The sequence below is a fragment of the Pinus tabuliformis genome, chromosome 2_1 (genome assembly GCF_031772625.1).
Source record: "Pinus tabuliformis cultivar Carrire ecotype Pingquan chromosome 2_1, CPIR1, whole genome shotgun sequence".
NCBI classification, from domain to species: domain Eukaryota; kingdom Viridiplantae; phylum Streptophyta; class Pinopsida; order Pinales; family Pinaceae; genus Pinus; species Pinus tabuliformis.
The window spans coordinates 67,725,867-67,748,052 of NC_142299.1; the positions used below are offsets into that span (position 1 = coordinate 67,725,867).

Here is a 22,186-nt window from a genome sequence, read left to right on the forward strand (position 1 = left end):
ATATTGCACTGAGATTCTTCTCTTTGTATTTGATCTCATACAGTGATTAAGCTCAAAATCTACTTGCCAATAAAGTGATCTTCTTTTACCATAACTTTGATACCATGTTGATAAATACAAGAAGGTGGCAAGTTAATTGATTTCTCTTATTATGACATTATCCAGTGATGGTTTATTACTATTATTCTTTCATTAAATTTATCTTTTCATTATCATCAAGACTAATGCCAATCAACAAATAGAAGAGGACACAAGATGTAGGCATGAAGCCAACGCAAAACCCTCGGTCAAGGTTTCTTCCTTCAATAAATTTAAAACAAGATGAGATAACCAAGATCCTCACAACCTAGACTAGAGACTCTCCATCAAGTCATCCTTGTTTCATCTTCTTCAGTTTTTCATCCATGGCATTGTGTGAGCATCAAGTCCTTGTCACTATGATAGTACCAAATTCTTATCACTGTGATAGCAACGAAACCATCTCACTGTGATAGCAACGAAACCATCTCACTGTGGTAGCACCGAAATCATCTCACTGTGATAGCACCTAGATCTTGTCATTGCACCAAGACCTTGTCACTGTGGTAGCACTGAAATCATCTCTGCAATTTATAGTGAAGTTATATCTTCATTATATTGTGCCTTCACCGAAATTCTATGAACCCATTCTCTAGAAAAGATCTGAATTGTCTCACTATAATAGTACCGAAAATTTCTCTCTAAAATCCAAACTTTTCTTCTTGTCATTTGAGCAAAGTCCTTATGCTTATATATATAGTTGTTTGTCCATCATAAATGAGCCGACATGAGTTCATGAAGAGAAGTGTCTTTATAAGTTTACACCGGCAGGAATTCATTAAGGGAAGCCGACTTGATGATGATACTTTTTGAGGCTGACAACAAGGAGACTTTGATGGAGGAGTTTTTGACTAAACAAAAATTGATTTTGACAACAACCTAAATCCTACAATGGAGGGTTGACCTAAGACAATTGACCCAAGCATGAAATCCATGCTTTAATAAGTCAATTCAATTAATAATAAAATTATTTTTGCTTCATTTTGGCAAATATATTACATTTTGACTCAAGTGCAATTATGAAGACAAAACCTAATTACATTCTTTAACAACTCCAACCCCTTGGTTTACAAGCTCCAACCTAAGGGATGCTCCAACACCCTAATTTACCAGCTCCAACTAGAAGGATATTCCAATGCCCTAGCTTTATCAGCTTCAATTGAAGGATGCTCCAACACCCTGCAAAGGCTCCAACCTGCCCTATCGCCCTAAAGTGTTCTTAGGGTCCAATTTGAAGGACGCTCCAACGCACTGATTTATTAGCTCCAACTGAAAGGACGCTAACGCCCTGGTTTTATCAGCAAACGTTTCAACCTGCCCTAGCACCACCCTATCGCCCTAAACAGTTCTCAAGCTCCAATCTGAAGAATGCTACAACGTCATGATTTATCGGCTCCAACTAAAAGGACACTCTAACACCCTGGTTTCATCAACTTTGATTAAAAGGATGCTCCAACACCCTGGACAGGCTCCAACCTGCCCTAGCACCACTTGTCACCCTAAGGTATTCTTAGGGTCCAACCTAAAGGAGACTCCACTCTCCTACCTCGCACCACCCTACTCAATAAGCAAACCACATTTCACAATTTTCAAAATGGATCCACTTTTGCTCGACAACAATACAAAAATGCAAGTTTCTTTGGAAATACAAACTCTGCTCAACAACCAAGATTGCTCAAGACATCAACATTGTCATACCCTAGCAACATGAACTCACTCATTCTCTACTCAACTAGCTCTACTTAACACAATACTTGCTCATTGTTCAACAATACAAACAAACGTTAGCAACAATCAAACAACTATACATAGTTCTTGCATTATGTCCTCATCCATATACTAGCACCAACAATGTTACATACATCAACTTGGCATCCATATGAACGACTAACACAATTGAGTCTCTTTTCTCTCCAAAACTATTGCTTAACAATGACACTGTCAAACCCTCAAGATTTCTGATGAATACTTCAGATATGCATTGAAGTGCCAATCAAGCTTCCAGCTTCAAAACTACCTCTTATCCATTCTCATATGTACAATAATAGAACTGCCCCTTGTGTACTGAAGATGCCCTTTGAGCTTATTGACAAGTATATGCATGAAGATGCCCTTAAGTCTAGTAAACTAAGTTTTACCCCCTCTGCCCTTATATGTCCTCAATATACTAATGCTTTTGCCTTTACTGCTACAGATGAAGCCTCTTCACAAGAAATCCGAAACTAATCAAGGATCTTATAGCTATTGTGGCCAGGTTTCAAAACATGAGAAACACCCTAAATTAGTCCACAAAGTAATAATATCTGCTTATATGAAGAGTAGCCCAAGGAAACCCTTATGCAATGAAAAACACACCAGAAATTTCAATGGCAAGTAATGTCACTTAAACCATGTTTTGATGCCAAAATTCCTTTGCTACAGAACTAGCCTTGCAACCACTGCTTCAGGTAAATGTGAAGTCAAACTTCTGGAAGTTTTACTTCAGTTTTGATCCAAGTGATGCTCTGCTTCATAAAATTGCCTTCGAATTATAGAGTATATCCACAAGGAAGATTCAAAATCAATCCACAGATCTTCAAGAGTATGCCTCATAAACCACAGGTTGGGGTTAACATTGATGCAGGTTATAGGACTAATTGTTATATGATAATGTCAAAGTCTGTCACAAAAGGTTGTCAGAATGTTTCAGGTCTGCCTCAAACATACCACAATCAATTGAATGACCTCAGACATGTCTACCACACAAACTTCAGATCAAACAAGTTGAGAAGCAAAGCCTTAGAGTATTACGACAGAACATATGTTTTCAAATCAAGTTGGATATCAATCACCAAACAGAAATACAAAGCAGTCCATGGAGACTTAGATTAGTACACCTCAAGCTTAGCCACGAGAAAAACAGATTTAAACAACCATGGATCAAGCGTAAAACAATTGCACAGACACCCTTGCAATCAAGCAGAGATCACAAATGCAAAACTGAAATTTTTGCACAAGAGAGACCCCCAAAATTTGACTGAATCAGTAATTTGGATCTGAGCAGAGGACCAAAATACATAACAAGGGCTTGCCTCAGGAAAGTGTGGAGTAGGCCACTACCAGGATATCTTTGATTACCCACTATAGTCTAGAAACATGTTCAGGTCCTGATCTTTATGTGCCAAAAGGTGTGCCTCCAATGTGTGCCTTAAAATAGCCAAAGATCTTAGTACAAGATGCTCAGAAGAAATGTGAATTGTCCTGAGATTCCAGGGAATGTCTCCAAAGATTAACTTGTAAATTTTCAACCTATTTCAACTATCCAAGACTACACAAGGCTGCAGATGATTACACAAGAATACTTCAAAAGTTAAGCGTTGAATTTTTTTTCTTACTTTGGAGGAAGAACGAACCTCCTTTTATAGTGATGAAAGAGGGGCTCTTTCATGGAACCAACTTAATAAGGAGGGAAAAATGAAATTTCAAATTTTAATTTGGAGTCAAAATTCCCCACCAACTTTAGGACCAACTTTAATTTAAATTTTGATAAATAATCCTTGAAGAAATCTCCCCCCTTTTTTACTCTGATTATGATAGGATAAGCCTATTTAATTTGATTTTCTTAAATAGACAAAAAATGCTTGTAGCATCTCCTTTTGGGCTTCTTGACCATCAAATGGGGTTTCAATCTTTAAGAAGGCATATCACCTCAACCGTGAGGAATTAGGAGACGTACCACCTATCGTTAGAATCAGCGTTATGAGGAACATCCAAAAAAGGTGATGTTAGCCCTAAAAATATTGATTTGCCTTGTCATATTTTGTCATCAAAGGAGCATCTTCTACGGATTTTGTTCTACGGATTTTGTTCCTCTTTGTCATCGAGAGCTTCTTATCAATGCAAATTAGACAAATATTAAGAGCATTCAAGGACGGTTGTTGGCATCAATGACAACACCATTCAACACAACTAACACGTTAAGAAGTAAATTCGATGCAACTTCGCTGCATTACAATTCATTGAATACATTAAACATATCAAAAATAACAAATATACTAAGGTAACACTGCTAAAAAGACCATATTCAAAGAAGTTTTTCATACACATTTTGAAAAATTAATAAACATAAGTGTAAGATCACTAAAATGCTAGCAATTTTCCACTACTTCCTTGCAACATATAAAGAAGGATTAGTACTCCTCTTAAAAAACTCATTATAAAAGAAGTGCAACTGTCTGTTATAATATTTGCATTATGCTTATTGTAAAATTTAATGTATTAACTCTGATGAAGGCTTCCCATCATTTTCAAATCCAAATGGGGCTTGAAGGGGGCACAAACAATTATGCAGAGCTCATCACTGCGAAATATCTCTTACAGTTTGCATTAGAAAAACATTGGAGGAATCTACAACTATTTGGGGACTCGAAAATAGTTTGCAATTGGATTAATAAATCATCAAACTGTCATGCATACACTCTGAGGCCTATCCTGGATGAGGCCCATAGACTGATTTCTTTATTTGACAACTTTGTTTGTGATCATATATACAGGGACCGCAACACACTTGCCGATATGCTATCCAAGGAGGCAGCGGTCAGGCCACATGACACATCGTTGATACAAGAGCAGAGGGATGAGGCACACTACCAGTACTACCATCGCCCTTTCATGGACCATAGAGTATAGGCTCAACAGGAGCTTGTGCATTTTTTTGTTATATGCTAATATTATCATGTTTATATATTACTAGTTGTATTTACAGACAGACATACTCTCTGAGCAAAGTTATTTTTTTTATAACATTATATGAACTCCACTGATGGCAGAGCCTCCCTGCGTGGAGAGCTGATTATATTTTCTTTTTTGTATTACCTTTACTTCACAGGCACTTAGCTTCATATACTGCATATGCGAACAGCATCGACAGCATGTAATTTTCCTTAATATAATGAAAATTACGATTTTTCCAAGGGGAAAAAAAACTCTGATGAAGGTTTTCATTTACAGTAAATTATATAAATTTTATAAATAAATGGTAAATTTAATTAAAAAATAAAACAAGTTAAATCATTGATTTATTTTCTCTCTATTTGTAAAGTATAATTAAAAATGATGATATTCTAAAACTTTTAAGAATACTTACTATCACATTAAAACAAAAAAGTAAGGAATAACAACTTTGCTGTTAAAGTTAATTAAAAATTATGATGTTCTAAAACTTTATGAATACTTACTATCACATTAAAACACAAAAGTAAGGAATAAACAACTTTACTGTTAATTCTAGTTCAATTTAATTTTAGAAAACTTGAAAATGGATATTTTTAATATGAAAGAAAGTTGGAAGTTGTCCAAACATTTTTCTTTTGATTTGACAACAGCATAATTAGCTATGGGTACTGAGAAAATGTTGATGTTCAATTTGAAATGATAGAACACGTATCTCATCAGAACTGTTTTTCTAAACCATCCATGACGAAGTGTACTGCCAAATACACTACATTGAAAGCATATGCCCCCCATAACTACATAATATGTCGTTGCCTGTTCAATGAAAGAAAATGAAAGTTGTCAAAACATTTTTCTTTTAATTTGACAGGCAACAACATATTATGTAGTTATAGGGGGCATATACTTTCAAGAAGTTACTACATTTGGCAGTACACATTGTTGTGGATGGTTTTAAATAACAGTTAAGATGAGATACGCACTGTTGTGGATGGTTTAGAAAAACAGTTAAGGTGAGATACTTATCCTATCATTTCAAATTGAACATTAAAACCTGTTTGAAAACAACACCCAAACAGATTACAATATCTCGAGTATTGTCTATCACATTCAGATCAGAAGCTGCTTTAGAAAAACAGTTAAGATAGGATCAGTGTGGAAAAAGTCTGCAAAAAATCCCGATTTAATCCTAAAAACCAATGTTGTTAAAAGCGCGATCGGGATTAAATCGGCGCGGGGAACGAATCAGAAAAAATCGGAAAAATCGGGAAAAAATCGGAAAAAAACGGGAAAAAATCGTTTGGTACAAAAATATTCATTTTTTTCATTTTTTTCAATTTTTTTAATATCTAAACCATCTACAACATAAAATAAATACATTGACACATAAATATGATAAAAAAACTAATATATAAGATGTTTAATATCATTTCTAGCGCTAAAATCACACATAACATTGAATCATGTCCTGAATAGTAAGTCTCAACTCAGCCTCAAAATATCAACAAAAAATATGATAATGTATCTCATCATGTCACAATGTCATATACAATAAAATGAAAGTCTAATCCTATTGATTTCCTCTGCCCCTCTTGCGAGAAAATGCCACAACTTTCCCTTTCCCTCTAGATGTAGATGTTGGTGCCCGTGCAGGTGGAAATGGCAGTGGAGTCTGATGTGATCTAGACGTTGAAGAACTAGAAGTAGGAGCTATAGGAGGTAGACCACGTCCTCTACTGGTGGCAGGGGTAGCCCGGGCAGGTGGTGTCACCTGGAAACATTACAATCTCCCAATCCTGAAATCCTGAAAAACTGATAAGTCTGTTGGATTTTAAATGAAATCTAAAATTCTACTTTCTCCATATGAAATCCAATGAGGCTGGAACCACTCTCAAACATCCTGAGTCATTTCATGGTAATGTTAAAAATTTAAGTAAAAGGATGAAAATGAAGATTAAGGAGAATGTCACTTTTACTTTAAGAATTTAACATTACCATGAATAGCATATCCATACTAGGGCCTAGACTTGATCATTAAGCTACCCCACTCAAAAATTATTTGTTTCTTTCAAAAAACATTGCATGAAAAAACCCAAAAAAAGTTATAAAACTATGCTGTCCTGAGCCCCCACGATTTTTTCGTGAAAAATCACGCTTTTTTCGAAAAAATCGCGATTTTTTTAAAAAAACGCGATTTTTTCAGTAAAAATCGGCAAAAAAAAGTAGGCGATTTTTTCGTATAAAAATTGCGATTTGATCGGCAAGCTGAAAAAATCGCGATTTTTTCATTAAATCGTGATTTTATCGCGATTTTAACAACACTGCTAAAAACGCGATTTTTTGAACTAAACGATTTAATCCCCCGACTTTTTGGCGACTTTTTCACAAAGGAAAAAATCGCGATTTTTTCCTTATACTCCCGATTTAATCAGGAGTCGACCCAAAAAGTCTTCCTCCCTTCCCAGGCCACGGATAAAGAGGCCGCAAAGGTGAAAAAACTGTAAATTGAAGCTTCCATCCATGCATTTTCAAGTTATTGAATTGTATTGTTTGTCATACTTCTTGCGAGTATAGTAGTCTCATTTGTAATCTGTTAGTTTTGAGGTTAAGATATGTTTTTGTTTTCCAAGGAAAAACAAATCTTTATACTTCATATTTCTAGTTAGAAAGCAAAGTATACATTGGTTAAGCCTCCAGGCTTTCAGTGATCCAGACTCTAACAACCACTGCCCCTTCAAAAGATTACAAAAGTACCAAAAGGACAGGCATACAACAGTCTTCCGTAGAAAGAACCCCACACCATCAAAAACATTATTATAGTTGTTGAATGCTTCCAGAAGAAACAACAAAGAGGAGGTCATGAAGATCAAATAACAACAACCTGTCCAAAAAAAACAAAACCAGTGCCTCAAAAAAGAACCCATTTTCAGGCAGGGACAAAGTACTTGTGAAATCTTGTGACAGCAAAGATCCTTCCTGCAATGAGAGCACGTTTTGAAAGGGAATCTTCTTTAGTGGTGAACTCCTTGCAAATGTGGGGAAATGTTATGTATCAGAAGTGGATTTTACCTCCAAGAGTTTTTGAATAATAGATGCCAAGGCTAGGTTAGTAATCTGACATCTACTGTTTTCTCAAAAAATAAGCAGCTTGGAGTCAACAAGCATTAATTTTCACATCTACTGTGATACTCACTGTTAATTTTCATTGGACCTACCACCTGACACCTTATTACCCAAGCAGATTACAATCTACTGAATAAATGCATGACTTATTTCTTAATACAATTAGCGGAAACAAAAATTAAAAGGGGAAGAGGATCTCAGTGACTGATTACTTGATGACTTTTAGATGACTCATGATATACATTTATTATATTTTTTGTTGATATTTTGACTCTTGAGAGTTGAGACTCAGACAGGACTCAAAATTCAGGAGTTGATTCACTATTTTGATATGTGATGTAGCACTAGACTTCATATACATATTATATATTAGCTTACTTTACATGTTTATGTGGAACTGCATTTATTTGATGTTGTGGATACTCAAATGTTAAAAAATATATAAAAAAACGAATAATTTTGTGTTTTTTTAAATTTTGTCGACTTTTTGCTGACTTTTTCAAAAAAATCCCGACTTTGACGAGTTTTTCAACTTTTGGACCCTTGCCGAATTAATCCCGACTTCGACTTTTTCCACATTGGATAGGATACTTATCCTATCCTTTCAAAATGAACATTAATACCTGTTTGAAGACAACTCCCAAACAGATTACAATATCTCGAGTACTCTCTATAACATTCGGAAGCTCAGCACAAAACTGTAGATTATCTGTCGCATTCAAAGATTCTATATTTGGCAGTGCACATTGTTGTGGATGGTTTTTAAAACAGTTAAGATACTTATGTACTGTTATGGATGGTTTAGAAAAACAGTTAATATGAGATATTTATCCTATCATTTCAAATTAAACATTAATACCCATCTGAAGACAACTCCCAAACAGATTACAATATCTCGAGTATTGTTAAAATTGGCAACTAGGGCCAAACTCCATGTGGGTCATCTTATTTATGGCAGCTGATATTTTTCTTGGATCCCTCTCATCGAGAGGTGTAGGATTGATCTAAAGATCATCCGATTCCGATAAGTATTCATGGAATTATGAATTTATTTGTGTTATAAAACAATTCGTCAAGGTCGGCCAGCAACCAAATAGCCCACACAAGTGCTCAACGTTTTAGTATAAAAGGAGATGACTTGAGAGTCATTTCACACACACTTCTCTCTTGATTTCTCTCCAATTGTCTTGGGTTTTAGTGTGAGAGAAATCTAGGAGGAAGTAGCCCTAAGACGCAGGAGGAAAGGAGGCTTAACAATCAGCCCTAGCTTCTACGCATAACCTAGCCACAGTCTAGAAGAAGAAATACGCTGCCCTAATCTAGAGGACACAATCATGGAGAGAAGCCCTAACGTTATCAAGAAGGAGCCCTAAACTATATGCTGGTCTCTATGCAGTCAAGGAGGAGGCTTATAGCCCTATACGCTGGTCCCTACAAATACGCATTCAAGGAAGATAATAGCATGCCCTAGCCGCAGCATTCGGAGGCTGCCCTAAACAGCATGGAAGGGCTGTGTGGACAGCGTATCTCTGAGGTAAGTTTAAGGGCTAAACGCAGTTAGTTTAAGAGCCGCAGTCACAAGACTGATTTGAGGGCACTTTGGAAGAGTGCAGATCCATGGAAGGGCAGCCGCAACCCTACAGAGTCTTGCTGTAGGGTGCCACAGTAATTACAGGCAGGACGAGGTTGCTAAAGAGGGCTAGACTGCCCAGAACCACAGCAAGAAGGTCAGCCTGCTAACATAGGGCAACCGCACTCCTTAACAGCAGAATTGAAGGCTGGATATGGGACTGTAATGATGCCCTAACCATGCCTATGTGGCAGCATAAGAGTGGACCTTGAACAATGAACTGTAGCATGCAGCAGATTGTATTTTGGCAATGGGGATGCTAATGGATGAGGGACCAGGGTCCTAGGACATGGTCCAGCAGCATGCTGGGACAGCACAATGATGGGGCAACACTGACATTGTACAGCAGTGCTAGTAAATGGGACAGCTGGGCTACATGGTGCTGCTAAGACACATGGGACAACAACAAGGTATGGCAAGAGTATTGGGACAGCAGCAAGGTATAGCAAGCTGTGATGGGACAGCAGCAAAACAACGGGACAACATCAAACATGGAATGGCCATGTCACTAACACTGGGACAACAGTATGCCACACAGGACAACAGTGGCTAGCACGGTACAACAATGGCACATGGGACAGCAGTGCAGCATAAGGTCCAGCATTGTGATGATGAGTGCAGCATGGTGCAGCACGGTGAGGTGCAGCATGATGACGAGATGCAGCACAATGATAGGTGAAGGAGTCACCTTGGAGAATCAGTTGAAGCAGCATGTCTTCAACTGATCTCATGTATCATCTTCTTAAAGATGATCTACACTCTTATCTAGATAAGTCAAAGTGTTGACTTCTGTTGTAAATGTACTATCTCTCTCTCTCTCTCTCTGCTGAACTATTCAAGAACATTTAAAAAGAATTGATCAAGAGTTTCCCCACATTAGGGTTTGTCCCTGGCTAGTGCCACATTTTGTGTCCTCTTGTCTTGGCTTGTCTTCTGTGATTTATGTTTATGTTCTATCTGCAATTTACTTTAATGCTGATGTGATTGCTAATCTGGAAAAGATATTGATCTAACTGTGAAAATTGAAATAAATTGCTCCAAGCATAGGACATATCTAAAATTAACAAGTATTGTCTATCACATTCAGATAAGAAACGCTTCAGAAAAACAGTTAAGATAGGATACTTATCCTATTCTTTCAAACTGAACATTAATACCTGTTTGAAGACAACTCCCAGACAGTGTACAATATCTCAAGTACTGTCTTTCACATTTGGAAGCTCAGCACAAAACTGTATATTATCCATCACACTCAAAGATACTGTTATCAAATTTTAGAGTTTCTCATTCACTACTCTACATAACATAGCAAACGAAACAAACATACATAGACAATTATTTAAAATTCTCATTTAATATTTTGAATTCTGCAACAAACGAAACATGTCTAGAAACGTATTATTTCAAATAAAAAACTTGATGAAGACAAGGAAAATGATAGTTCAACTAATGATGTAAGTGTCACCACTAGATGATAAACCAATTCATCAGTGAAAAACAGCAAAACTTTACCAAATTCACACACAGCAATCTTATTCACACTCTCTGTTGGTGCCTCCATTGTTCCTCCCAGTGCAAATTCAAAATTCATTCACACTCTCTTGGTGCCTCCAATGTTTCAGAACTCAGAATTCTTTGTCCAACGAGGATTCTAGAGAATTGTAATTTCAATTGACAAGTGACGATTATGATGTAATTTAAGTCTACTTAATCTAAAATCGTACAAGTGTGTGATGGTATCATATGTAAGTCTATTTGGCTATCGAATTCATCAAACCATGTAAAACATAAAATGAACAATGTTAACATCGGTTTAGATTTCTCAAAAGTTTAATAATCCCAGAGTACAGACAATTCTAGTGACCGGATATCAAGCTAGATGACACTCATTTGATTTCCAGTAAAGTAATAGCTTGCTTATTTCAACTTCAAAAAGAAAAATGTTCATATCTCACAATATATTTCACGACACTCTGCAAGCATCATGCTAAATTGTATCTTTAACAAGCTACTAACTGAAATTATGGCAAATTGAAGAAAGGCCTTCTGAATCATACAGTATGTTATTTATTGAAATTCTGCTGTTGCAAAACCGTACTTCACATTCTGTGACGAAAAAGAGTCTTGTAATGAAGATTTAGTCATGTTGTTCTACTTTTTTGGGACTTGCTTTAACATACCACCAGACACCAGCAACTACAGCAACCACTCCTGCCAGAACTGCAACATTCTTTGTTGAATCTGTTGATACCTTTTCCGAGCTTGTAGATTCCCCCCCCTGTGTACTGCCCGAGCTTGCCCTATGCTCCTCAGGCTTCACACCCTGGACATTCAGTTTCACATGTCCTATTTCATCAGTCATCCTTCTCTCGAGCAAATTGTAACATTATTTTTCACAAGATCGAAAGTTGGCGAGGAAGAGACAAACTATATCCAACAATAAAACATATTGGAAGTCAATTGCCAGAAAGGTAAGTAAACAGCACTGTAAAAACCAAAGTTTGAGCTTTCAACAACGTTGAAAGCAATTCATTTTGTCTACTTTAAAATATGCAGATCAAAAACAAATTCAGTCACAAATTTTAGGAAAAACAATCGTTTAATCATTAAGCATCTGATAGCTAAAGACAACCCACACGAGTAACTATGGACTCACTTGGTATCAGAATGACACTAGGCTCTGTCAGGAATAAGTGGGTAGTTAAACTCATACATCATGTGCAGTGGATCATAGCCGCAAAGATGGCATGTAGAAATGGAAGAGCAGCTGATGGCAGAGAATTACTGGAGTTGAGAAAAGTTTAAAAGTTGATTGCAGCTTAAAAGTTGAAGCCCTGGTAAATTCACTGGGGGAGAGGGGGCATTAAAGCATTGAGAAGATTGAAGGTTCTTAAAGAAACAAGTTTGCAACTACCAGAGTGAAAGGACATGTTGCATTATGGTAGGAGCTTCTGCAGTTGGAGAGACTGTCTAAGGACAAAATAAGATAAGATGCTGGACTTGAAAAATGAGCAATAAATTCTTGTTTTAATAGATCCAGCATCTTATACAGCAAAAGCAGAGTGTACAAGAATACACAAAAGAGTTCTTGATGTGCATTGGACATCAAGAGGATGAAGATCAATGAGTTTTGAGATATGTTAAGAAAAAGAGAAAAATAGTAAAGAACCCCTTCAAAGAAGAAACAAAAAGCCCAAGGCTTCACGTCAAGTATCTTGAGGTGCAGATTAGGGAAGAAAGAGAAATTGTGGCACTTATTTTGGAGCCGCAGGAATAGATTAGCGTTGAACGGAGCTTGAAACAAAATCCACCTGCATGCGAAAAACCAAAAAATAAAAAATGCCAAAAGACTATCGCTTCACAGGGATATAATGCCTCAGAGAAATCTTGGCTGCTGAGAACTTTAGAGAACGACCCCAAAAAAATCATTCGATTTTCCTTTGACAGAGTCGTAGATGCTTTATATAGTTTTGAGGAGACATACATTGGGTATCCGACTAGAACACCATTCTAGACATTAAGTACCAAAAGTTAGGAAAAGAATCATTTTCCTTTATATAATATTTTCATATTTTCTTCCTCCCTTATTAAAATTTAATCTCCTTTTGACTTTGACTAGGGCTCTTTTCTTTCTTTTTCTTCCTGTCTTTTTAATATAAGTTGCTATATCATCACTTAAATAGGAATTTTAACCATAGTAAATTTTTGTCCAAAACTATATTTTGAAATTTCAAATTAATTTTGAGACCAAAATTAATTTAAATTTTGGTCCAAACCCTAGCTGAATGCTATGACTGCCAGCTTCAATCCTTCTATGCCACATCATCATACTCGGTCAGCCATTGGGGTTTTGGTCCCTAAATTAGACCTTCAACTTTGACAGGGCATATCTTACAAATCATGAGGGCCCATGAGACGATTCTCATACACCGAAACCATCTCCAAGCATAGAATCTTATGGGGAGGGTCTCTGAGGCAAGATCACAAATCTGCATCATCGAAATCTTCATCAAAGTGCGGGATATGATCATCATCCAAGAAACCAAACCCTAGAGCTAGGGTTTCTTTCATGCACCCTCTAATCTTCTTGATACGTGCATTTTCTCTTGCTTTGACCTCGATAACCTGTTGCACATCTGCTCAATCATCCTGCAACTGCTCCCACTTTGACATCAATGACAACCTGTTCAGCAGTTTATGAAGCTATATTGCTTCACAATTCGCCAACCAAGTTGCAATATACTCGGCTCCTGCAGTACTAAGTCCAACAGATGTTTGCTTCCTACTCATCCAAGAAATCATAACGAAGCCCAAACTAAAGCAATATCTTGATGAACTCTTTTTGTCTTTTGCACTCTCTACCCAATCTGAATTTGTGAATCTCTACAGTTGCACTTCACTGTTTGAGACATATCCCAAACATAATTGACTATGCCATCACAGACTATACCATGTTGGTACTTCAACTATAGTTTTAAAACCAGTCGGCTTGAACCGGAAATCGGTCAAACCAGCCGATTCATTGGGCAACCAGGCTAAACCGGCCAAAACCCTGGTTGAAGGGTCCATTTCGCCCAAATTTCACAAAAACTGGCCCTAACCGACAGGTTTAGGACGGAACCAGTCGGTTTATTGCCAGGCCAACTACAGATCCCATAGAATGCAGTTTTGTGGGTTTTGAAGTTGTTTTGTGGGTTTTGAAGCTGTTTTGAGGGAAACTTGGGGTTGTTTTCCTCCAAAAATAGCCCCTCTGTTAAAATTGGCAACCAGGGCAAAACTTCATGTGGGTCATCTTATTCATGGCTGATAATATTTTTATTAGATTCCTCTCGTCGAGAGGTGTAGGATTGATAAAAAGATCATCTGATTCCGATAAGTATTCATGCAGATATGAATTTATTTTGATTATGGAATTATTATCAAGCCGACCTACAACTCATGTAGGCTCAGAAGCCCAACAATCGCATCTATTCAAACACCAACGTTGTGTATAAATCACTGTTTTACAACTCGGCCGAGTTGAAACCGAAACGGTCGTTTTGGACAGAGTCAAACCCCTCCGCAATGACCCGGCCAGCAAACCGGCTCGGCTGACCGAGTCAGCTATGACTCGGCCGAGTCATCCAATGACTCGGCCGAGTCATAGCTGACTCGGTCAACCCGGCCGGGTCCGTATTGACTCGGCCGAGTCATGAAAAGGACGGCTGGGCAGCGTTTTTTATAAAAAAAATTCATTTTTTTGCTGATATTTGGTAAAGTTAAGTAGGGTTTGTGGATTCCAAAGGGTAATGGTAGATTGTTAAATGCTTTTGGGGTCCATTTCCCCCTCCCAAACTCTATTTAAGACAGCCAAATGCTCTCATTTCACTCACAGCAGTCTTATGCATTTGAGTGAGAGTCTTCTACAGTTGCAGTTGGAGACGATGATGATGAGGAGGAGCCATGGGGCCCCTTGTCTGACTCTGATGATGATGATCCAGAGATTGGTCGAGATGATCTTAGCTCCTCTGGCAGTAGCTACTAGCCTCCTTGGTTATTTGTATTTTGTTTTGACTCTTGATCATGTATGACAGACTACAGTTGACTATGTATTTACTATTGCCATTGGGTACCATTTTGATATAATGGATTGGTTCATGAGCCTACTTTGATCATATGTTGTCTTCCATGTATATTATAATGTTGTGTGTTTGGAAACTTGAATGAAAATCTTTAAAATTATGTTTAAAATATTTAAAATTATGTTTTTTTATAAAAAAATAAATATTTAATGTATTTTTTACAACGACCGAGTCATTGAAATCGAGCCGGCCGAGTCATTACCGAGTCGGAGTCGGAGTCGGAGTCGATCCTCGGCCAAGTCCGAGTCCGAGTCCGAGTTGTAAAACATTGGTATAAATATAGGATTTTTCCTCTTTTGGACTCACTCATCTCATCACATCTCTCTCTCTACTGCGCATAAAAGAGTCTTTTCTCTACTGCGCAAAAAAGGGTCTCTCCCTCACACATGTGAAGTCGGAAGCTGCTAAAACTGAAGTTGCAACTGCAGAAGTAAAGTTTGACCTGCGTGGACTAGAAGATCTCCTCATCTGAACTGCGATGTAGGTTCATCTGCACCTCCTCTGGAAGCCGCAACTTTTGGCGGTGGAATCAACTCAATCCGACGGACGGTTTGCAAGATATCGACTGCCCTAGTTTGAAGGAAGTTGTTGAAACTGAAGCTGCAACTGCAGAAGTGAAGTTTGACCTGCATGGACTAGAAGATCTCCTCATCTGAACTGCACTGTAGGTTCATCTGAACCTCCTCTGAAAGCCGCAACTTTTGGTGGTGGAATCAAGTCGATCCGACGGTCGGTTTGTGAGATATCGTCTGCCCTAGTTTGATGATGAAGCCGCTAATGCTAATGCTGCTGATCTAGGGTTTGCTACTGCTGATATAAATCAGATTTATTGTACTATTTCTCTCTGCTGAATTATTGAAGATAAAAGAAGATTTGATCAAAGGGTTTCCCCACACATTGTGGCATTTGTCCCTAGCTAGCCGCCACATCTTGTGTCTCGTGTCTTGGCTTGTTTTCTGTCGATCGTTTAATGTTCTATCTACACTTTACTTTATGTAGATGTGATTGTTAATCTATGGAATATAATAAGAAAAATAAGTAAATTGTTATAAGCATAGAACATACCATAACTTAACATGGTACCAGAGCTGAGGTGAAGACGAATCCCGAGCAAGAGCAAGAGCAATCACCAAAGAGAAGATTGGCAAGGCTATCCTAAAAGAACTATGGGGTCCTCAACACTCTGCCAAAGGCAAGCTTCGTGAGAAAGCTGAATATCACGGATGGCAGATGTCTATCGATCTAACCCAAGAAGATCAAAGAGTGTTGGACCATGTAAGAGGCAATATTGTTGAGCCTCCATCAAATGCATCCACTGCTGGATGGAACAAATGGAAAACTGGAAAAGTCAAAACAGAAGATCATCTGGGACTCTATTGACAAGAACTTGGTGGCCTACATCTCTGAACTGGACACCTCCAAGGAAATCTATGATAGACTGGTGAGTTTATTTAAAGTTAATGATGCAAATCAAGTGTTGTTTCTTAGAAATACGCTGAGGGAAATCAAGAAGGGTAAAGATGAGAGTATGCAAGCATACTTCTTAAATAACCGAGATCAAGAACGATCTCCTATCTATTGGGGAGGCTATTACTAACAGGAAAATGGCACTCACGACTCTTGGAGGATTACCATCCGAATGGTAAGTGTTCAGGACTACTCTTCTGAACAATAATGTAATTCCTGGTTTCGACAAATTAATGGCTAGATGCATTCAAGAAGAAACAAGGGAAGAAGAGCAAGAAATGCCCATGCCTAAAGGTCCTCATGCTGCCTTTTCTTTTCATGCTAAGAAAAGAAATAATTCCAGACCTAATTCAAAAGGAAAGACTGGACCTAAGGGTGGAAGAAAATGATGATGTTACATCTGTGATAAAGCAGGTCACTATGCAAGGGAGTGCCCTGATAGAAAGGACTCACACCGAGACGATGATCAAAATCTCTTTGATGGCAATCAAAGGAATGACAAATTCAATAGCAAAGGTAAGAGGAGAGCTGGGAATCAAGGAAGAGGGCAATCATTCAAGAAGGCTAGAAATTCCAGGATGTATTAAATGCACTTGACCTCAAGGTACATACATGGAAAAATAATGTTAAAGATGCCTTTACTCTTGGGTTTAGTGTTGATTCATTATGTCAGGTCGATGGAAGTCCGTTAGGTGTCATGTCTTATGACACATCTCTTCAGTCCGAACTTTGGCATCGGAGGTTTGCCCCTCTTCATTATAAAGCTATACTCGATGTAAGACAAATGGTGACAGGGATGCCCGAATTCCGAGTAGAGAAAGAAGGTGTATGTCCAGGATGTGCCGAAGGAAAGCTCAAAAGGGGACCATTCCCATCAAGCCAAAGCAAGACCTCCGATATATTGCAGTTGGTTCACTCAAACATATCTAAGGCTGGCATTAAGAGGGAGACTACTACACCACAAATTCTCTGAGCAGAATGGTGTGATTCTCTGTAACAACCAGAGGTGGAATCCGATTATTGAGGAATCCCGTATTCGTCGATTGCTCCAGCAGATAGACATCATCTAGGATATGCTAAGTCGATGAGCAAGGAGGTTCCATCGCATTAAGATGATGTATAGGCCGCTACACCTTGTCAAAGCCCCGAGGAAAGATCTAATCTGTGATTTTCCCAAATGACTTGGAGTCGTCAAGAAACCCTTGTACAAGGGTCCTACATGTTGCATACATTGAGCTCTAGGAGCTCTAAGGGCTTGCGGTTCTCACTGGAGCAACATACGACCACAGGGTGACTCACCCTCTGTTGGTGGTGCGCACTAGAACAAGATGATTCGCTCTCTTGTGGGACAAGATGATTCGCTCTCTTGTGGAATAGGATGATTCGCTCTCCTGTGTAGCAGGATGATGTGTTCTTCTGTGAGGCCTGGATTGATGTGTTCTCCATGGCAATTGTAGTAGAATTGATGTGTTCTCCTGTGAGGCCTGGATTGATGTTTTCTCCATGGCGATTGTAGCAGGATTGATGTTTCTCCTGTGAGGCCTGGATTGATGTGTTCTCCATGGCGATTGTAGCAGGATTGATGTGTTCTCCTGTGAGGCCCAGATTGATGTGTTCTCCATGGCGATTGTAGCAGGATTGATGTGTTCTCCTGTGAGGCCTGGATTGATGTGTTCTCCGTGGCGGCCTGGATTGATGTGTTCTCCATGGCGATTGTAGCAGGATTGATGTGTTCTCCTGTGAGGACAAGATTGATTAGTTCTTCTGTCGAGGCATCCTACCCATGCAATTTGGGACTCATGGGAAGTACCTCTCATCTGATCAATGAGCAGGGAAATGAAGTTAGGGACCATAGTAGTACCGATGGACGCATCATTGTATCTACCGTACTCCCTACGCTAGGATGACCTCCATTGATCTGGGATCAATGATACTGGTCTGGGACCAGTGGTAGGAGTTGTACCATACTATGACACTGACTTCGGGTCGGTTGAGACTGGTCTAGGACCAGTGGTACATACTCTGAGACTAACTTCGTGTCAGTGCACTACTGGTCTAGGACCAGTGAGAGTGGTACATACTATGACGCCGACTTCGGTTCGGTTGAGACTGGTCTAGGACCAGTGGTACACTCTCTGAGACTGCGATACTGGTCTGGGACCAGTGGTAGGAGTGGTACTTACTATGACGTTGACTTCGGGTCAGTTGAGACTGGTCTGGGACCAGTGGTACGTACTCTGAGACTGACTTTGAGTCAGTGGAGGATGATACTGGTCTGGGACCAGTGGAGTTGTACTCACTATGACGCTGACTTCGGGTTGGTTGAGTCTAGTCTGCGACCAGTGGTACATACTTTGAGACTGACTTTGAGTCAGTATGATACATCCTCGATCATTTCTTCTTCATAATTCCGACAAAAGTAGAGCAGTACAGAACAATGCAAGAGCAGAGCAGAACAAAGCAAAACAGTACAGATCAATACAGGGCAGAACAAGACAAAGCAGAACAAGCAGAATAGAGCAGAGCAGGGCAAGGGTCAGGTTGTACAGGGCAATGCATTTGATGGATGAATACTAACGACCGATAGACAAATTGCAGATGAAGTTCTCCCTAGTTGAGAGAGACTGTTAAAATTGGCAACCAGGGCAAAACTTCATGTGGGTCATCTTATTCATGGCTGATAATATTTTTATTAGATTCCTCTCATCGAGAGGTGTAGGATTGATATAAAGATCATCCGATTGCGATAAGTATTCATGTAGATATGAATTTATTTTGATTATGGAATTATTATCAAGTCGACCTACAACTCATGTAGGCTCAGAAGCCCAACAGTCACATCTATTCAAACACCAACGTTGTGTATAAATATAGGACTTTTCCTCATTTGGACTCACTCATCTCATCACATCTCTCTCTCTCTACTGCGCAGAAAAGAGTCTCTTCTCTACTGCGCAGAAAAGGGTCTCTCCCTCACACATGTGAAGCCGAAAGCTGTTGAAATTGATGTTGCAACTATAGAAGTAAAGTTTGACCTACGTGGACTAGAAGATCTTCTCATCTGAACTACGTTGTAGGTTCATCTGAACCTCCTCTGAAAGCCAAACTTTTGGTGGTGGAATCAAGTCAATCCGACGAACGGTTTGCAAGATATCGACTGCCCTAGTTTGAAGGAAGTTGTTGAAACTGAAGCTGCAACTGCAAAAGTGAAGTTTGACCTGCGTGGACTAGAAGATATCCTCATTTGAACTGCACTGTAGGTTCATCTGAACCTCCTCTGAAAGCCGCAACTTTTGGTGGTGGAAACAAGCCGATCGGACAGTCGGTTTGTGAGATATCGTCTGCCCTAGTTTGATGATGAAGCCGCTAACGCTGATGCTGCTAATCTAGGATTTGCTACTGCTAACATAAATCAGATTTATTGTACTATTTCTCTCTGCTGAATTATTGAAGATAAAAGAAGATTTGATCAAAGGGTTTCCCCACACATTGTGGGGTTTGTCCCTGGCTAGCCGCCACATCTTGTGTCTCTTGTCTTGGCTTGTTTTCTGTCGATTGTTTAATGTTCTATCTACACTTTACTTTATGTACATGTGATGCTAATCTGTGGAATATAATAAGAAAAAGAAGTAAATTGTTATAAGCATAGAACATACCATAACTTAACACCCTCCAAGAAAAGCATGCCTACCCTCTCATTTGCCTGACACATCTCAACCCTAGCAATGTTGGCAATTAATGGTTTGAGATTTTTCATTTCATCCTTTTACTTAAATTTTTAGCATTACCATGAAATGACTCGGGATGTTTTAGAGTGGTTTCGACCTCATTGGAATTCATATGGAGAAACTATAATTTTAGATTTCACTCAAAATTCAGCAGACTTAATGGTTTTCAGGATTTCATGGTTTGGGGGTTTGCAATGTTTCCATTTGATTCTATCATGCGTGAGGGTATGAGATTGGCATTTGATCAAGAGCATGAAGCCCTTCAAGAACCTTGATGTTGGTGGCATTGATTGTTGAACTCTGTTGATGTTCGTGGTATTGATTGTTGAACTCCTCTACCAAGTACCATGGCCTTAACAAGAATATACCCTTCACTCGAAGGAAAACCACTAGTTAGGCATGCTAATATTTTTCTACCACATTATAAGGTTCAGGAGATGAACCCTTCACTCAAACCAAAATCATTGGTTAGGAATGTTAAACTTTTTCAATTTCTATCATGTTATAAGGTTGAGCAATCCAAGCCTAAAGACTTTGAGCTAGATGATGTTTATGTATCTCTTGTTGATGATCCCATTTCTAGTAGCGTTGAATCAATGATGAGTTTCATGAGTGACCATGTTGATCAGTGATTTGTAGTTTTGATGTCTAGTTTTGCTACTACTACTACTACTAAAGTTTTAGGAGTCCTCAAACTCTAAGCCATATTATTTATGTAGCTCATATTGATGATGCCTTGTCTAGTAGTGGTGATGAGTTTGATCATGATGAGGAGTGATCGTGTTGTTGATCACTGATATGTAGAATTGTAGTAGGTCAGTGGCCCCAATCCCATAGCTTAGAGCATTGTTTTCGGACTCTAGAGGCCATTTAGAGCCTCATTGAATAAGAATTTTGTTGCTAATATGTATTTCACCCGATGCCATTTAATATATTCATCTTTACATGGTATATAGATGAGGAAACCTTGCATATTTTGTCTCTATTGGTTTGGAATCATGGTTTTGTTGGAAATATTGAGAGGGTGGTGAATCAATATTTATTTTCAATTGTTACTTTTACCAGTTAGATCACTTATATTTAGAACACAAAATGAACAATAGAAGTAAATGGTTTTATTAATATAATCTTTATAATGAATCAAGTACAACATGTGTAGGGCTCCAACATTTGATGAAGACACCAATCTTCAATCTCCCAGGCTCAAACCTGTTGTCAAGCACCAACGTGGACTTTTGTGAGGCTCTAACCTCTAGGGCTTCGACCCTATCTTATCCAAGGCACCAACCTTGAGTTTAGGAGAACTCCAAGGACACCAATCCTATAGCTTCGCTTTGTCTAGATATGTTAGGTTGTTCTTCATGGCTCCCAAAAGTCTTCTTCACCGAGCCATGTCAATCTTCAGCTTCACCACAGTCTCCACGTCATATCATAAATGACAACCTTGAACTCTTAGAAGGTGTCACCACTTCTCTTCATCATACCCAAGCAATTTCTCCAAGTTACCTCATGATGACATCAGCGATGCATCATGGTCTTCAATGTTATCTTCAAGATATCCCACCAAAATGTATTCAACAGTGTCTCCAAGGTCAGTCAAGGCTACTCATCAAGAGGGCTCCAATTTGGGATCTTCTTCAAGACCACTCCACAAAGACTTCAAACAAGGTCTCCACAAATTCTTCAAAGTGTCTTCATGGTACCCAACCAAAGATCTTCAAATAACTTCTTCAAGAGTCTTCAATTTCACTTCAACAAGCCACTCCACAAGATCTTCTTTAATAACATTGAGTAATGTACTTACTTGAGTGTTCTTTTTCAATCTGCCC

General features: G+C 38.6%; 1 protein-coding gene across 1 annotated transcript in view; it reads right to left on the reverse strand.

Annotated features, from left to right (window-relative positions):
* Positions 1-11,334: 11,334 nt before the first annotated feature.
* Positions 11,335-22,186, reverse strand: part of LOC149198822 (uncharacterized protein At2g27730, mitochondrial-like) — an 83,983-nt gene continuing 73,131 nt past the window's right edge. Inside the window, exon 3 of the mRNA XM_089402171.1 lies at positions 11,335-11,864. Within this exon, the coding sequence (XP_089258297.1) occupies positions 11,679-11,864 (186 nt within the window). The 3' untranslated portion in view covers positions 11,335-11,678. The remainder of the gene's footprint in view (positions 11,865-22,186) is intronic.